This window comes from Globicephala melas, chromosome X, assembly GCF_963455315.2.
Source record: "Globicephala melas chromosome X, mGloMel1.2, whole genome shotgun sequence".
NCBI lineage: Eukaryota > Metazoa > Chordata > Mammalia > Artiodactyla > Delphinidae > Globicephala > Globicephala melas.
In genome coordinates, this window is record NC_083335.1 from 37,525,992 (window position 1) to 37,542,544 (window position 16,553).

The window sequence follows — 16,553 nt, forward strand, 5'->3', positions numbered from 1 at the left end:
CCCATGAACAACCTGGAGTCGGGCTCTGGGTTCTTCCAGAAGTCTTCCATCCCTGGGAGAGAACGGCCAGCTCCCACAAGTCCCTAAGCAATTCAACCGCTGTCCATTAACAGCAGGGGAGGCAGCGCCCCCTAGTGGTTGAGCTCTAAACTGAGCCTGGACCGACAGCACCGGGCGAGGGATCAGGAGGCCCACGCACCTTCTATGGCTAGCAATTTAGTGCCCGGTGGTTATAGGAACAGGCTCTGGAGTCACACTACACCTGGGTTTCAAATACTGGTTTTTTCTAGCTAAATGATGACGGCCAAAGTAGCAAATTAGTCTGTAAGCCTCAGTTCCTTCATCTATAAGATAGGGATGATAATAATACTAATTTAACAGGGTAATTGTATGGATTAAATGAGACAATACATGTAAAACACTTAGCAGAGTACTTGGCACATTACAGATATGAGATAATACATCTGTGTGTGTGGTGTGTGTGTATATATATATATATCTAATGTGTGCATATATATAATCATTTTCCTTTTTTGACAGATGCTGTCATTTCAGTAATTACATCTTTGACTCCTCTTGACTTCCCCTGGTGCCTCCAAGCCTGCTGTCTTGCCGAGGGAAGTGCTGTCAACACTTACCTAAGGCTTGTGGGCGAGACATGGGCTAAGACACTTGCTTTTCTCCAGGGATACTTTCAAGTACCTTGGACTGTACATCTTTGTCCTTCACTATTCTGTGAATGTTAGTAAGCTTGTTTTACACACATGCTGGGCTCTTTCTGCACTTCAGAGCAGCTTGGCTTCCATGATCTCATTTGAGTCTCTTACTACGCTCCATGAGATATTCCCATTTTTCAACGAGGAAATTGAATATGGTGGGAAGAGAAGTGATTGGCTCAGGGTTGCACGGCAAGTCAGTACAGGAGCCAAGACTGGACCCCCGAATCTTATGCTGAGTCCAGGGTTTTTCCACCAACCCTTGCAATCGTCCAGGGCCTTGAGCTCCGGCTAAACGGGACGTGTCTATAACCCAGGGTACAGCTTTATTGTTTGGTAGCCACATCACTGCACTCTGACAACAGGTTTCCTGCTTCTACTGAGGCCAGGGTATCTCCAATAAACTGTCAAACTATGTTATTTTCCTAAAAGAAATGACAGCAAGTTACTAGGACTGGTGACCCAAGATAACCACATCTCCAACACATACCAATAATACAATTAAATGTCAGATGACAGATTTGAGGAGAGATGAACATTATCTCCCCAGCCAAACTGTGGGCACTGCTGAGAAATTAACTGCTGTTCTGTACTCACAGCCAACTTGATTTAGCCACTCATCTCATGTTGGACAGAGCCATCAGGGGCTCAGAAGGGCAACTCTGCCCTGAGTCAGTACAAAGATTGGGAGGTGTTGATATGTGTCATCAGCGTGGGTCCCAATGGCAGCACCTGTGTGCAGGCACTAAGGGAAGCAGTATGATAATAGCTTTTGGTGTCGTTTGACATGACTCTGGGGGGTAGAGAATGCATGCCCGAGTGTCAGTACCGGAGGCAGGGCTCCTCTCATTCTGAGACACTGGCAGCAGCACAAGCCCTATTGGGATAACAGATCATTGAGCCCAAAGACCTCCTCCTCAGGCCCTATGTTACTTGGAAACCCTGGCAAGCTTGTTTCTGCTATGAGGGGAATCTTGTTACTTCCTCCTGGAGCATTGGATCTCTGAGTGGCACTGAATTTGTTTCTGCTGTCACTTGCTCCTCACTCTGTCATTACCATGGCAACCTGAAAGGGAGGCAGCATCAAAATCAACTCCTCCACAACAGACATGTGTGGAACAGCAAGTGTACTCTCTCTCATATTAGGGAAAGGGAACTTTTGTGTGTGTGTGTGTGGTACACGGGCCTCTCACTGTTGTGACCTCTCCTGTTGCGGAGCACAGGCTCCGGACGCGCAGGCTCAGCGGCCATGGCTCAAGGGCCCAGTCGCTCCGTGGCATGTGGGATCCTCCCGGACTGGGGCACGAACCCGTGTCCCCTGCATCGGCAGGCAGACTCTCAACCACTACGCCACCAGGGAAGCCCAGGAAAGGGAACATTTTTAACCCTCTCACCACACTTCAGTCTTGGTCCATGGCAGAGAGCAAAGTTTTTCACCTACAATTCCGGTGTTTGATATACCTCTTTCTTAGATCTTCCTGCATAAGAGCTGCTAATCTGATTGAGAGCAATCATTAGGGTACCAGGGAGCATGGTCATCACAGTGAAAAGTGATATACATCTGTGACCATATTGTTGGGTCCACCCGCTCTGGATGATTGGCACAGGCCACATTTGTTCTGAAGACCTAGCTTCTCAGATTCGGAGAAGGAGTAGCTTAAGTTGTGTTTTCCAATCCATTTGTTAAACCAGAGAAACCTACAACAGAAAGAGAGAAAGAGGGGAGGAGGGGTTACCTAGTGTATGCTGAATTCTCGATTCAAGCCTTTATTAATAAATGACACTTTGCTTGCTGTTTTAATCGTTCTGTGCTTTCTCAGTGGAAAGCCTTGAAGAGAAGCAGGGTGAGTGGTGGGATTCAGCCATGAAATCTCCTCCTTCAACCCACAACACCTAGGAAGGTTTGCCAAGGGCCAGAGTCTTGTCCTAGCCCATGTCTATGCTGGACAGAGAGGGTGTACTTGTTCCATTTCCTCACCTTCCCCTGAGGTCCTCTGAGGACCTGGGGAGCAACTTCAATTTAAATTCAAATTTCATATTGAGCTTCTAGTTGTGTGTAGCTCTTTCATGGACACCCAGGAGTGACGGGACTATGTCATGAAATTATGAGCCTGGGAGTAGGGGCTTTGCCTTGGGCTAACAGTGAGAATATCCCCTGCTTAAACTGATCCATGGAAACTTGTTTAATTATCAAGCACTTTTGGAAAACTGATGACAATTTCCATACGTAAGAAAAGTTTACAATAAAAATCCCTTATTTGTAAACTTATCAGATTTTATTAATGGCTAGTAGTTTCTGAGGTAGGGGCAGTGTTGTGGAAAGGAAAGAGCAGAAGAATCAGGAGACTTGACTCAGGTACTTGTTCAGGTTCTGTAATATGTTGGACTATTGACTAAGTGTCCTCATCTCTAAAATGGGGACAGTCCTTAGCCTATCAACCTCTTTAGGTTTGCTGGATATGAGGTTTGAGTGAATAGTTAGATGATGAAGTCAGTCTGAAAATTGTAAAATGTTATATAGAGTTGCATTTTAATAAGCACTGTGAAAGAAACTTCAGTATAATAATCTGCCTTTCAAAATGCAGGCATAGGGGCTTCCCTGGTAGCACAGTGGTTGAGAGTCCGCCTGCCGATGCAGGGGACACGGGTTCGTGCCCTGGTCCGGGAGGATCCCACATGCCGCGGAGCGGCTGGGCCCGTGAGCCATGGCCGCTGAGCCTGCACGTCCGGAGCCTGTGCTCTGCAACAGGAAAGGCCACGACGGTGTGAGGCCCGCGTACCGCAAAAAAAAAAAAAAAAAAAAAAAAAAAAAGCAGGCATAAGCCCCAGACATTTCTGAGAGAAACCCTTGGAGATCTGGCATAAAAGCAGTTCAGGTAAATTACTTGAGGAACTGAAGCTCGTGGCTTCACTCCTAGAGGTAGTTGAAATATTTCCATTTTTCTGTCTGCCCAACTTTCCTGGATACTCCATTTCCTAATCAACTTGGGGAAGCTGTCCAAGAGGCTCTGTGTACAAAACTGTGCATATTGGAGCAGTAGCTTTGCTCGAATTGCTGGGGGTGGTGACGTTTGGTAGCTGCCATTGGCAATAGCTTACAAAATCCTCAATTCATGCTATTTCTCCAAAGCTAAGCTGCCTTCACATATGAGTATAATGAACATATTATGCCATTCCAAACGTACTCAGCATGTTAGCAAAATGAATTCTTTTTCTAGAAACCACCTTAAGGACTCACGCTATTCAAATTCCAAAAAGATACTGGAAATTTTAAAAAGTGCTCTAAAATAGTGGAAAAACTTACAAATAGTCTATAAAAGAATTACCGCAGGCACAAGAGCAACAGTAAAAATGGTAGAAGACATCCCAACTGACCAAAACGTTTGCTGAATGAAACATAAAAAGTAAGATTAAAGGAGAGTAATGGGGGGCTTCCCTGGTGGCGCAGTGGTTGAGAGTCCGCCTGCCGATGCAGGGGACACGGGTTTGTGCCCCGGTCTGGGAAGATCCCACATACCGCGGAGCGGCTGGGCCCGTGAGCCATGGCCGCTGAGCCTGCGCGTCCGGAGCCTGTGCTCCGCAACGGGAGAGGCCACAACAGTGAGAGGCCCACGTACCGCAAAAAAAAAAAAAAAAAAAAGGAGAGTAATGGGAATAAAAATAAAATTATTAAAAGTACCACAGGGAGAGTCATATACGAAGACTGTGGACTCGTGGAAGGACAGGAACTTGAGGGATCAGCTTCAAGAGTAAGTGAGGAAAAAGACAGGAGCAGTGAGATGGCAGATGGCTATGTCCTCCTTGATACGGACTTTCTCTCCTATAACCTCACAAATCTTGAGGGAAAATACAAAAATCATCATGTACTACTTATTGTATTTTGATTTCTTTTAGAAGATAGTGAGAAGGGTGGAGTTTTTGGCCAGGTTCTGATTAGAGGCACCAGAAAGCCTGTGTGTGTTTAGAAGCAGAGAATGATTCAGAGAAACACAAGAAAATAGAGACAAAATCACAGAAAGAACTCTGGATTTCCTGTGATCCTGGAATTGGGGTTCAAGGCAAATATACCAAATCTTTGATGAGGTAGATATGGTAGCTTTGTATTCAACTCCATTCTACCCTCATCCTAGTGTGTCACGCAGTTGATAGAAAGTATATAAAGACACACACACTCACACATACACACTTTCCAGATTTCCTTGCAGTGAGATTCTGAATATGATTTAGGTGCAGCTAATCAGATGCACAGGCATGAGATTTGGAAGGTGTAACACGGCTTTTGCTTCATTTCTGCTGCCAAGCATAGCGGTTGAGATGTTTAGTTATTCTGCAGGAGGGTTAGCAGAAGTCCCACGGTCCAGTCATTAAATACATGGGAGTCAAGAGGCAGTGCATGTGGCACCCATTTTGCTGGTGCAGATTGTACTATATGTGGCATGTTTCTGGAGCTGGTGGCAGTAGTCATGGCTTCCAGATTGTGGCAATAGTGACATGGCTCTGGAGCCAGAAATTTCTTGACTGTATGGAGAGATAGCAGCACTCTTTGATGGCTTGGTTTTGTGATGTGGCCTTGAGAATCATTTTTAAAATTAATTAATTTATTTATTTATTTTTGGCTGCGTTGAGTCTTTGTTGCTGCACTCGGGTTTTCTCTAGTTGCGGCGAGCGGGGGCTACTCTTTGTTGTGGTGCACGGGCTTCTCATTGCCATGGCTTCTCTTGTTGTGGAGCACAGGCTCCAGGATCACGGGCTTCAGTAGTAGTGGCACGCGGACTCAGTAGTTGTGGCATGGGGGCTCAGTAGTTGTGGTGCACGGGCCTAGTTGCTCCGCGGCATGGGGGATCTTACCAGACTAGGGCTCGAACCAGTGTCCCCTGCATTGGCAGGAGGATTCTTAACCACTGTGCCACCAAGGAAGTCCCAAGAATCGTTCTTGAAGGCTCAACATAGCATCTGTTTCTTCAGCCCTCCTAAATATAATTCTATACCTATTGATACCCTGTAATAAATTGCTTCCCCTTTAAACTAGCTAGAGTGGCTTCTGCTCTCTGAAACTGAACCATGACCAATGAAGGATGTAGTACCAGGAGTGCTCAGAGGCGATAGTGTTTCAAGAACATGGGGGGACTTCCCTGGTGGCGCAGTGGTTAAGAATTTGCCTGCCAATGCAGGGGACAATTGTTCGAGCCCTGGTCCAGGAAGATCCCACATGCTGCAGAGCAACTAGGCCCGTGCGCCACAACTACTGAGCATGCGCTCTAGAGCCTGCGAGCCATAACTACTGAAGCCCGCGCATCTAGAGCCCGTGCTCAGCAACAAGAGAAGCCACCACAATGAGAAGTCCGCACACTGTAACGAAGAGTAGCCCCGCTCGCCGCAACTAGAGAAAGCCTGTGTGCAGCAACAAAGACCCCACACAGCCAATAAATAAATAAAAATTTATTTTAAAAAAAAAGAAAAGAAAATGCAGAACTGGAATTGATTAGATAGCCTGATTGGATTTGAAAGCAGTGATAATTCTGTTAGTATTAGAAGATGAGATGCTGGTAGTTCATGACACATAACGGCAAACCAATCAGATCATCACTGGTGGGCATCTACAATGAAGTGCCTATTGAACGCAAGGCTTGATGGTCCAAGTAGCTGCTACTACAGATTATTTGGGCACTAATGATGAACTCAAGAACTGTGGAGTGGGATAACTTCTAACTGTGCTGTAGAGGTTTGAAAAAAGAAAATGGCAGAAAATGGCAATCTTAGGATTTAAATTCCCAGCTCAAGAAACAGAGGACAGTAAGTTTGTATTCTCTTATCTCTTGTTGACAAAGACCCCAGACCGGTTGGAACCAGAAGGTTGATGATGCTCACTCCCACTTACCTGACCACCAACCAATCAGAGGAATGTCCACGAGCTGCTCATGCCATCTTTGAACCATTACTATAAAACTTCTCATTACCCCCTCCAGGTCAGGACAGACAGTTTTGAGGGCATTAGCCCCTTGTGGCCCCCTTTGCCTGGCAAAGCAATAAAGCTATTCTTTTCTACTTTACCCAAAACTCTATCTCCAAGAATTCAGTGTAGGGGTACAGAGGCCAGATGCGGCTTCACATAGCTGAAAATTAGAGTCTTATCCTATGGGTTTTTGAATTGCAATATACGTTGAACTCACAGCCTTTCCAGGTGTCACTTTTGGGAAAGTAAGGGCATTTGTTTGGCCAGATGAGACCTCCTAGAATAGAAATGAGGATGTTTGGGTGAATTCAGATAACTCTAAGTACTTCACCAATGAGACTTCTTTGCACTAGAAGCATCCCTAGTTTGATGAGGCTGGTCCTGCCTTACCTGAACACCCTCAGGTTACTTGCAAGGGAATGCCAATTTTCCTCACGTACCATGCCTACCACCTCTCGTGGCTTCCAGACCTATAACTAGAGTTAGAACACAGTATGCTCCAAGGATACAAATATAAGTCTGAACTGGAAGGAGGAAATTGCAAAATTTTGCTAACTTATAATGGCAGAAATTTGGAGAATATGTGTGGGAATGTATTTTAAGGATACTATACCTTGGAGGAAGGAATGTAATTTTAGATTGGACCAAATATATCAACATCTGAATACTTACCAGAGGTTCTGGATTCAATTACTAGCTTGCCCAATTGGCAGTGGTTCTATTTGCTTGGTTGATTGAAGCCAAGGCTGAAAATTAGCCCATAGTAAATGAAGTTGATATGCCAGATATCCTTGGTATAATGTAGAGGAAGTTCTCCAAAGGCTTAAGGAAATAGAAACATTGGAATACATTTATGATATATGATCCACTCACCTACGTCCTAACCATGTCCCCCAATAGGACCTAGGGGATGTTCTCTTCCCCAAGACATTGAAAAATACACTCATGAAAGGAGCCTTATCACTCTTGGAACATGCTACAGTGGTAGTCTTGAGTAGGCCAGAGATAGAGATGAGAGATGCTGCCACTGAAAGTAATTTGCTAATTTCAATGAGAATAATGGGATCTTAGAATAGCAAAGAACAAGCGGCAGCACTTAATGACCAGAGATGGGGTGAGCATGGTGAACATGACAGAAGCATGGTCAGAGAAGTAATCTGAATGTTTTTGACCTGCAGAGAAATTTGGTAATGGCTAATTGTTCTTCAGATACTTTAGATGGAAATAGATGAGCAACCTACTAATTCCTACTTGATCCGCGTAGCCGAAACAGTTCTCTCTGGTGAATAAAGATCTAATTTGAGTTATTATGATGGAGATTCATGGCCTCTTGAAGCCGAATCCTGCCTCTGTACCCTGACACTGAATTAAATCTCAGACAGAGTTTTGGGTGAAGCAGAAAAGAATAGCTTTATTGCTTTGCCAGGCAAAGGGGGCCACAGCGGGCTAATGCCCTCAAACTGTGTGTCCCCGACCTGGAGGGGGTACTGAGAAGTTTTATAGTAATGGTTCAAAGAGGGCGTGATCAGCTCGTGGACATGCTTCTGATTGGTTGGTGGTGAAGTAAGTGGTCGTCAGCATCATCAACCTTCTGGTTCCAGCTGGTCTGGGGTCTACGTTCGTGTGGGCAACATACAGTTAACTTCTCCCACCTACTGGTGGTTTCAGTATCTGCAAAACAGGTCAAAGATATTGTAATATATGTCCCTCAAGGGGGAACCAGGACCCTGCCCCAAGGCTGCACTATTGTTTCTCTTGACTGTTCCTTCCTTGTCTCCGCGTCCCCTTCCTTCCCTGATTAGCAACTGTTTGAACCTGCTCCCTGGAACCCAGGGAAGGTCATGGAGGCCGAATGAAGCCTATTTCCTGTAATCAAGAAATGGGGGACACAGGAAGGCTTTTGTGTGCCCAGGAGCCCCACAGGGTCCTGCTCGATATGAGTCTCACCTATTTGCAGATATGAGTCAGTTCACACACCCAGAGCCCCTGGAAGGGAAAGCCAGGTACCCTTGAGGAAGGACTCAGCAATACCATAAGCATGTGTTGTAGATTTTCTTCCTAGATTTCCTTTATCTTTCTAGCCAGAGGGGCCTGTGGTCATTTACCAGGGTAGCCATGCACTGGGCAACTGGAAACACTCATACTTCTCAGTCTTTTGGACACTATGAGTTCACATTCATCCAGGACCAGTGTTGGGGGCAGCGGGAGAGTTTAGAACACAACGGTCATCCATTGGTTGGAGTCAGGGCTCATGGAGTTAAGAAATATAATTTTACCCTGAATCCATCTACAATGGGTCCAGTGGATCTGCAAGTACATCATATGGTTCTTAGTTTATGAATGAATATTTGAAATAGCAATACCCAGCCACTGGCAGACCTACCACTTTTGCTCCCTGACCGGTGTAATAAGGGCTATTTATGGTAGGAAGGGCCAGGTAGAATTCACTGTATCTGTTAATACTGTATCCCTGGGGAAATCACACAGATGAGTGCCCGCCAAAGATTTGAAGGATGTGTGTGTGTGTATGTGAGGTGGGAGGTGGTTTCTAGTACATCCTCATTTAACTTGCCTGTTTGGCCTGTGCAAAAGGTATGCAGGTCTTGGAGAATGATAGTTGATAATCAAAATTTAATAATTAATGCCAAACATGACTTTTTTAAAAGCTAGATAAATCGTAAGAAACTGCAGAACATTGGCAACACCAAGATCTTAAAAGCAGCCATAAAGAAAAGACATTACCCTCAAAGGAAGACAAACAGAATTAGAGGCTAGGAAATCTACTGCTTGGTGCTTTTGGGATGGCGGAAAAGGTATAGTTCTGATGACAGAAATGGAAGCTGCAGTATAATGTGAGATTAAGGATAAAATGCCCTTCTGCCAGTGATTGGAAGCCCAGGAATGCAGCTACCAGGATAATTTGCTTATCTGACCTCGAGGGATTCAGTGCTACAGGGCTCCTGATGTCACATGTATCAATCTTACTTTAGATAGCCAATGAAATAGATTCTGGCTGGCAAAAGCAGAAAAAGACTTTATTGAACTGTTGGGGCTCAAAGATGCACTAAGAAGCTCCCCCCTCAAAAAAAGGGGGGATGAAGTCTGGGCATCCACAAGCACCTTAAGTCCTACTTCGGAACCAGAGTGTTGATGTGGAGATGCCACCACTGCCACCAGAATGTATTCTCCACGTTCCCTCCTGCTTTGCTATAGATTGAGAAATTCAGGCAGAAGCATCTGATTAACCAGTCCTTGGTCACATGGCTACAAGGGGCAGGGATTCTGGGAAAGCAAACATCTGGTCTTTTATATGTTGGGCAGAAAACTGATGAGTGGTTGTTAGGGGTGGGGAGAGAGTGGTGACTATGAAGGGATGGACCGTATGAGGGAGTTTTATGGGGTGAGGGAATTCTAATTGTGCTCTGTATTCTAATTGTGCTGATGGTCACAGGAATACATACCTGCCTTAAAAATTCATAGAATTGTACACCAAAAAGTAGTTAATTTATTGTATACTTTAAATAAATAAAACACAACTATGGTCTGATGACCAGTTGCAGAAATGAGGACTGCAGTAGCTACCCATAGTTTCTGCCTTTCTCTTTTAGGTACATAATTATATAGAGTAATCAATTTATTTCCCTACTTCTCCTCTACTATTTTATATAAGGTGAGTTGATAGTAGTTAACTTTTTGCAGTCCACACGTTACAGGATATCAAGATGGGACTGAGATTGAATTAGGAGGAGTGGACATTACCCATCGATGGATCCAAGTGACCAACAGAAACTTGGATTTTCCCTTAGGAGAGAAGATTACTGCATTTTTGTTGGTATGAGGGAGATTTACGTTATGACAGGCAGCAGCATACCACTGATGCTATTAGTTCTTATGTAGAAGTATGGGAAGAAGGGTGTGCTGCGTGGGAAAAGAGGTGAATAACATAGATGCTTGTGGTGGGCAGACTCTACAACGCACCCCCTACAACCCCTGCCTCCTGATGCTCATGCCCTGTGTAATCCTCCCCCCTTGAAAGTGCATGGGACCTGTGACTTGCCTTTAACCAACAGAATATGGCAAAGGGGATATGTCACTACTGTGAGACTATATTATTATTTTTTAAACGTCTTTATTGGAGTATAATTGCTTTACAATGGTGTGTTAGTTTCTGCTTTATAACAAAGTGAATCAGCTATACATATACATATATCCCCATATCTCCTCCCTTTTGCATCTCCCTCCCTCCCACCCTCCCTATCCTACCCCTCTAGGTGGTCACAAAGCACGGAGCTGATGTCCCTGTGCTATGCGGCTGCTTCCCACTAGCTATCTATTTTACATTTGGTAGTGTATGTATATCCATGCCACTCTCTCACTTCATCCCAGCTTACCCTTCCCCCTCCCCGTGTCCTCAAGTCCATTCTCTACATCGGCGTCATTATTCCTGTCCTGCCCCTAGGTTCTTATTATATAAGACGCTACCTTGCTAGCAGACTTGCTTTAGAAACTCTCCTTGCTAGACTGATGAAGTAAGTGGCCATTTGAGGGCAGCCCACACGGCAAGGTTGGGCAGCCTGAAGTTGAGGGCAGTTGCTGGGAGCTGAGTAAAGCCTCTAGGAGCTGAGGATGGCCTCCAGGAGACCACCTACAAGAAGCTGGGGCCTCCAGACCTATAACCATATGGAAATGATTTGTCAATAGCCTGAGTGAGCTTGGAAGTGGATTCTTCCCCAGTTAAGCCTCTACATGAGAACCAGCTTGGCTGACACCTTGGTTTTGCAGCCTTATGAGATCCTAAGCAGAGGACCCAGCTAAGCTGAGCCCAGAGGCCTGACGCATTGAAATGGTGAGATAATGTGTGTTGTGATAATTTGTTACACAGCAAGAGAAAGCAAATATAGTGCTCGATGTCCATTCCAGCCTCTTAGTATGCCTTCCTGTACTGCAGGGGCTAAAAAGCTAAGAGTACATTTCCCAGATTCCCTTGCAACTAAAATTCTGGAGATATTACAGGCCAATGAGATGCACACTCGTGAGACTTAAATGGCAGAAGGAAGGTGGAGGCTAAGTTTCTGCCATTTCTGCCGGTGAACATGGTTGTTCAGATGTTTGGTTGTTCTATTGCAATTTAGCCACTAGCTTGTGGGTGCTGAGAGGCAGGACGCTTGGCATCCATTTTGCTGGTATAAATCATAGCAGGTGGAGCGTGGTTCTGGAAGTAGCAGCTGTAGTGCTGGCTTTTCATCATGGAGTAGGAAGCAGCAGTTTCCTAACAGCAGAAGAATTAGCAACTCCCTTGGTGGCCTGGTTCTGTGGTATAGTTTTGGAAATTGTTCTTGAAAGCTCAATTTAGAGTCAGTCCTCTTGATAATTCTGTAAGCCGCTTAATATCTGGTAATAAATCTTTTCCTGCCTAAACTAATGAGAATTAATTCTGTTCTCTGCAACTGAAACTTAACTAATATAGGAGGGAAGTCCTCAAGTGATAACTGAGTTAAGTATCTATAAAAGTACATCATAATAAATAATAGTAAGATCTTTAAGTAAGCCATTCTTCATATTTATTTAACAGATTTTTAACATTTTTTTTATAAAGACCAGTAAAGCCACCTTAACAATTTAATGCATAAGGTATAATGCACTAGTTCAGTGTGACACAACTACATAAGATTTTAAACATTAAGAACAACCCATTTGCTTAACAAGGTAGCAACTACAAAACTATGTGTTCAGCTTATGTCTCCTGCAGACTCATAAAATAAATGTTCGTCTTTTTAACTTGCATTTATAATCTTTCTGCAATTCAGAAATCTTTAGGTATTCAATTTTAATTAATCTAGGCTAAAATACAATACTAAGTAATCTTCAATATTCTGGTTTAAAAATCACCAAATATTAATAACGTATGTTCTTAAGAAAGTATTTTTTTGTAAATACAATTGACAAAATGTTCAACAAAGTATGTGCAATAGTGCCTTTGTATATAAGCATAGAGCCTTGTGTCTTTATAGAGCTACTGTAGTGTAATTTAACAATCATTGCTTAATAGCAGGTGTGTGATAGTTCACATATAAACTATTAACTAAACTCTAAAATTTGGACATGTTTCAGGCAAGTAGTTTCTGAGAAAAGGCACAGATGTTTATTTACCAACCATCTCTTTAAGTGGTAATTTCCTTGAGAAGACAAAGTTGACAAAATAATTTTCAAGACACTACTAGTAAGTGTTTGGCCAAGCTCAATTTACAAAATTTTCAAAGGGTCAACTTGAAAATTCTTGAATATCTCTGAAAATAACATATCCTGTGGTGATGAAGCCATCTGTGTTAGGCTTTGTTCACATTGGATTCTTGCCAAAGGCTGACTATACTAATTCTTTTCCAGAAAGGGAGACTTCTTGGGTTGTCCTAAAGGATATCTGCCCTTTCATTGTTTCAAATCTGAAAAGTCAAAAGGCTTAAAACCAAAGTCTTTTGTGAAGAAAGAAGCTCCAGTGGATGACTTCTCCCCACAATTTCCTAAATCAACTGATTAATAAATTGTTCTTATCAGAAACAGCACAGAAGATTGGATAGGTGTGTTTTTTTTCTTTAAAGTGCTAACAAAGCCCATTATCTCTAAATGAACTTTCATTGTAATGACTGAAATATAAGCAGCATAAAGTATATAGAAATTACACATCTAAATCAAATAGATTACAACTTTTTAGATAGATGCCAAAATTCTATACATTATCTTAACAATCATTATGCACAAGTACAGGCATACCTTGGATGTCGCAGGTTTGGTTCCAGATCACTTCGATGAAAGCAAATATTGCAATAAAGCGAGTCACATGAATTTTTTGTTTTCCCAGGGCGTACAAAACTTACGTTTACACTATAGTGTAGTCTATTAAGTGTGCAATAGCATTATGTCTAAAATAATGATGTACATACTTTAATTAAACATTTTATTGCTAAAAAATGCTAACCATCACCTAGGCCTTCAGTGAGTCCTGTTAGTAACATCAAAGATCACTGATCATTTAACTCTTTTGTCATTTACAGACAGTAAATGGGTGCACTCTGATGCTTTTGCAAAAATGTTCCTATAAAAGGGTTTCATCTTCAAGGAATTCATGGAAAAGACTGACAAGTACAGGTTTCTGGTAACTGACTATACTGCTGAACTGAATAAATAAGCATTTTCAGAACTCTAGTGGAAAACTGATGAATTCATAAAAATGCTAGCAAAAGATCAAGATGAAAAAAAAATTAATTACATGGGATTGAGTGAACTGATGAGGATGATTATAATTTTTGTGACTTTCTGTTTGAATAAAAAAAAAACCCACAAGGAAAAAAAAAAGACCACTGATCACAGATCACCATGACAAACATAATAATAATGAAAAAGTTCCAAATATTGCGAGAATTACCAAAATGTGACACAGAGATGCAAAGTGAGCAAATGTTGTTGGAAAAATGGCACTGATAGACTTGCTCAACGCAGGGTTGTCACAAGCCTTCATTTTCAGTAAAACTGTAGTATCTGTGGGAATTCCCTGGCAGCCCAGTGGTTAGGACTCTGCGCTTTCACTGCCGAGGGCCTGGGTTCAATCCCTGCAGGCAACTAAAATCCTGCAAGCTGCAGCAGCCAAAAAAACCCAAAACCCAAAAACCAAAAAAATGTAGTATCTATGAAGCGCAATAAAGTGAAGCACAATAAAATGAGGTATGCCTATATACTTTACGAACTTGCCAGACTAATACAATAATTCAGTCTATCTAATGTAACTTAAAATATGACTGGTGAAAATCCAAAATCTAAAACTAGAACCAAAGCAGTCTCAAGCTACTCTGAGACAAATGCCACAAAGAGCAGTGCTCGGAATTTCAAGTAATTTCTCAGTCTAATGAGAGACCTGTACACAGTTTATTGTACTGTTTATTAACCCTTCTGAATTGGCTGGCTTTAACCAGCTCAAATCCAAATCCAAAATCATTTTTCCTTGTATCGGCCCAGAGTTTTGAGTTCTTTATTTTTATCAGCAACAGAGCTACAAGTGTGTCAGCAGCTTCTGAACTGCTCAGGTAGGGAGAAGATAGAATTCATTAAAAAGCCATTTATTATTAGAAGACTGAATGAGATTAACTTTAAAAAGTTAATATTATTTCAGTTAGATAACGTGAAAATGAGGTTCCCATATGGTAATCTTCTAGATAATTAAGGCTACAGATCTAAGAGCCTGCTTTTCTAAAGCATTCTAATAGGACTGAGGCAATTTGGAAAGTAGGATTTATCAATATGATGTGTCAGCATCACTAACACTCAAACATAACACCACATTTTCAAAAATCATCAGTAATTCATATGTAAATAGCAGCACAAACTAGTAATTTCCTTGCTAAAAGTGATATGGTGGTGCCCTCTGGTGGTAAAATTTAGCATTTAGCATACTCCCCCTGATATTGCATACCTTGTGAAATATAAAAAGTATATTTGTATTAGAGAATATCAAAATTAGACACCACCACAAAGGAATGAATCATTGTGCTTCCAAATATCTTCTTTTTAACCTTCAAATACATTGGTAACAAGAAAATCCCTGATCCCTACTCCTAGAAATCAAGCTGACGCCTATGAGAATCTTGGTAAATGTCTATAATAAGCAATTCCTGTTAAAAGATTTACTTCCTGGTTCTAGAACTTAACTGAGAGGTTTTTGCATTTTCTAGTTTGGCTTTTAGATCTATGGGTTTCTCAAAAAACTTCACCAATGCTGGTTCATTCAACAAAGAGGCGAGAATCTGTTCAAATGCAAATGACCACTGAGGTTCTTCCCTGAGAGAGGAGGGATCTTTCTCTAAGTGGCTCTCTGTTTGCCCCTCACTGGGTCCTCCAGAAGCACAGACTGCACCAGACAATCCTTTGGTTGATGACGCAGGGTTATGGAGTTTCCTTCCAACTTCTTCCATCCTGAGCAAAAGGCTGGTTACAACAGCAATGGCTTGATATAATGACTCTTCTTCAGGGTCCCCGTGAAATAAGTTATATAGTGTCTTTGAAAACTGAATAAATTGTGACTAGAAGACACAAGTTAGAAATATCACATTTGATATTAGACTTAGCAAATATCAGGAGAACTTAGAAGTGAATAGTCTTCTATTTAGAATTTGTACCATATAACCTTCACCACAGAAGTTATAAGAACTGATGATTAATCCACAAATAAATCTTGATTCTAGAAAGATGGGTATGAACCATGAAAGAAAATTCCACTTAAGACTTCTCATCTGTTGCCTAATAACAGTAAATTATATACATATATTATATATACAATAATTCTTGGACAGTATCTGCCAGCATTCCATCAATGTTAGGTGGTACTTTTAATTAGGCAAAGTCCCATATTTCCTTACATGTAAATCATTCATTCATTAACCAATCTTAATGAACAGATTAAGAATGAGTTCCCCTTGATCTCCCCAAAGGGCTAGAGTAGGCAGCTCAACTAGGATGACTTAAATATAAGGAAGAATGTTTTGGGACCTATCTAGTAGTACAAGGTAGCTCTAAGGAGCCCATTTGGACATGTTTCTCTTTAAAAGCTAAGGTGGGGCCCAAGTAAAGAAATAACCTGGATTGTCTGCTAATTGCCTCTAGATAATCCATAGACATTCCTAGAAGATGTTTGTCAATTAAAAAAGAAACTATTCCAACACAAAAGTCCTATAAGTCAATCATGCTACCAGAAAAGTTTATATGTAAATAAAAAGCAAATAAAAAAGATAAACTTCATAAAAATGTATTGTACCATACTTTAAGTTTTCTCTTTCTTTCTTAGTCTGTAATACTGTTTATTTATTAAAAATTTAGAATAAATATATCATGATTAATTT

The 16,553-nt window shown here is 42.0% G+C and overlaps 1 protein-coding gene across 1 annotated transcript in view; it reads right to left on the bottom strand.

Annotated features, from left to right (window-relative positions):
- Positions 1 to 12,228: 12,228 nt before the first annotated feature.
- TBC1D8B (TBC1 domain family member 8B) overlaps positions 12,229 to 16,553 on the bottom strand; it is a 34,449-nt gene continuing 30,124 nt past the window's right edge. The window contains exon 14 of the mRNA XM_060292891.2: positions 12,229 to 15,737. Coding sequence (XP_060148874.1) covers positions 15,342 to 15,737 — 396 coding nt within the window. The 3' untranslated portion in view covers positions 12,229 to 15,341. The remainder of the gene's footprint in view (positions 15,738 to 16,553) is intronic.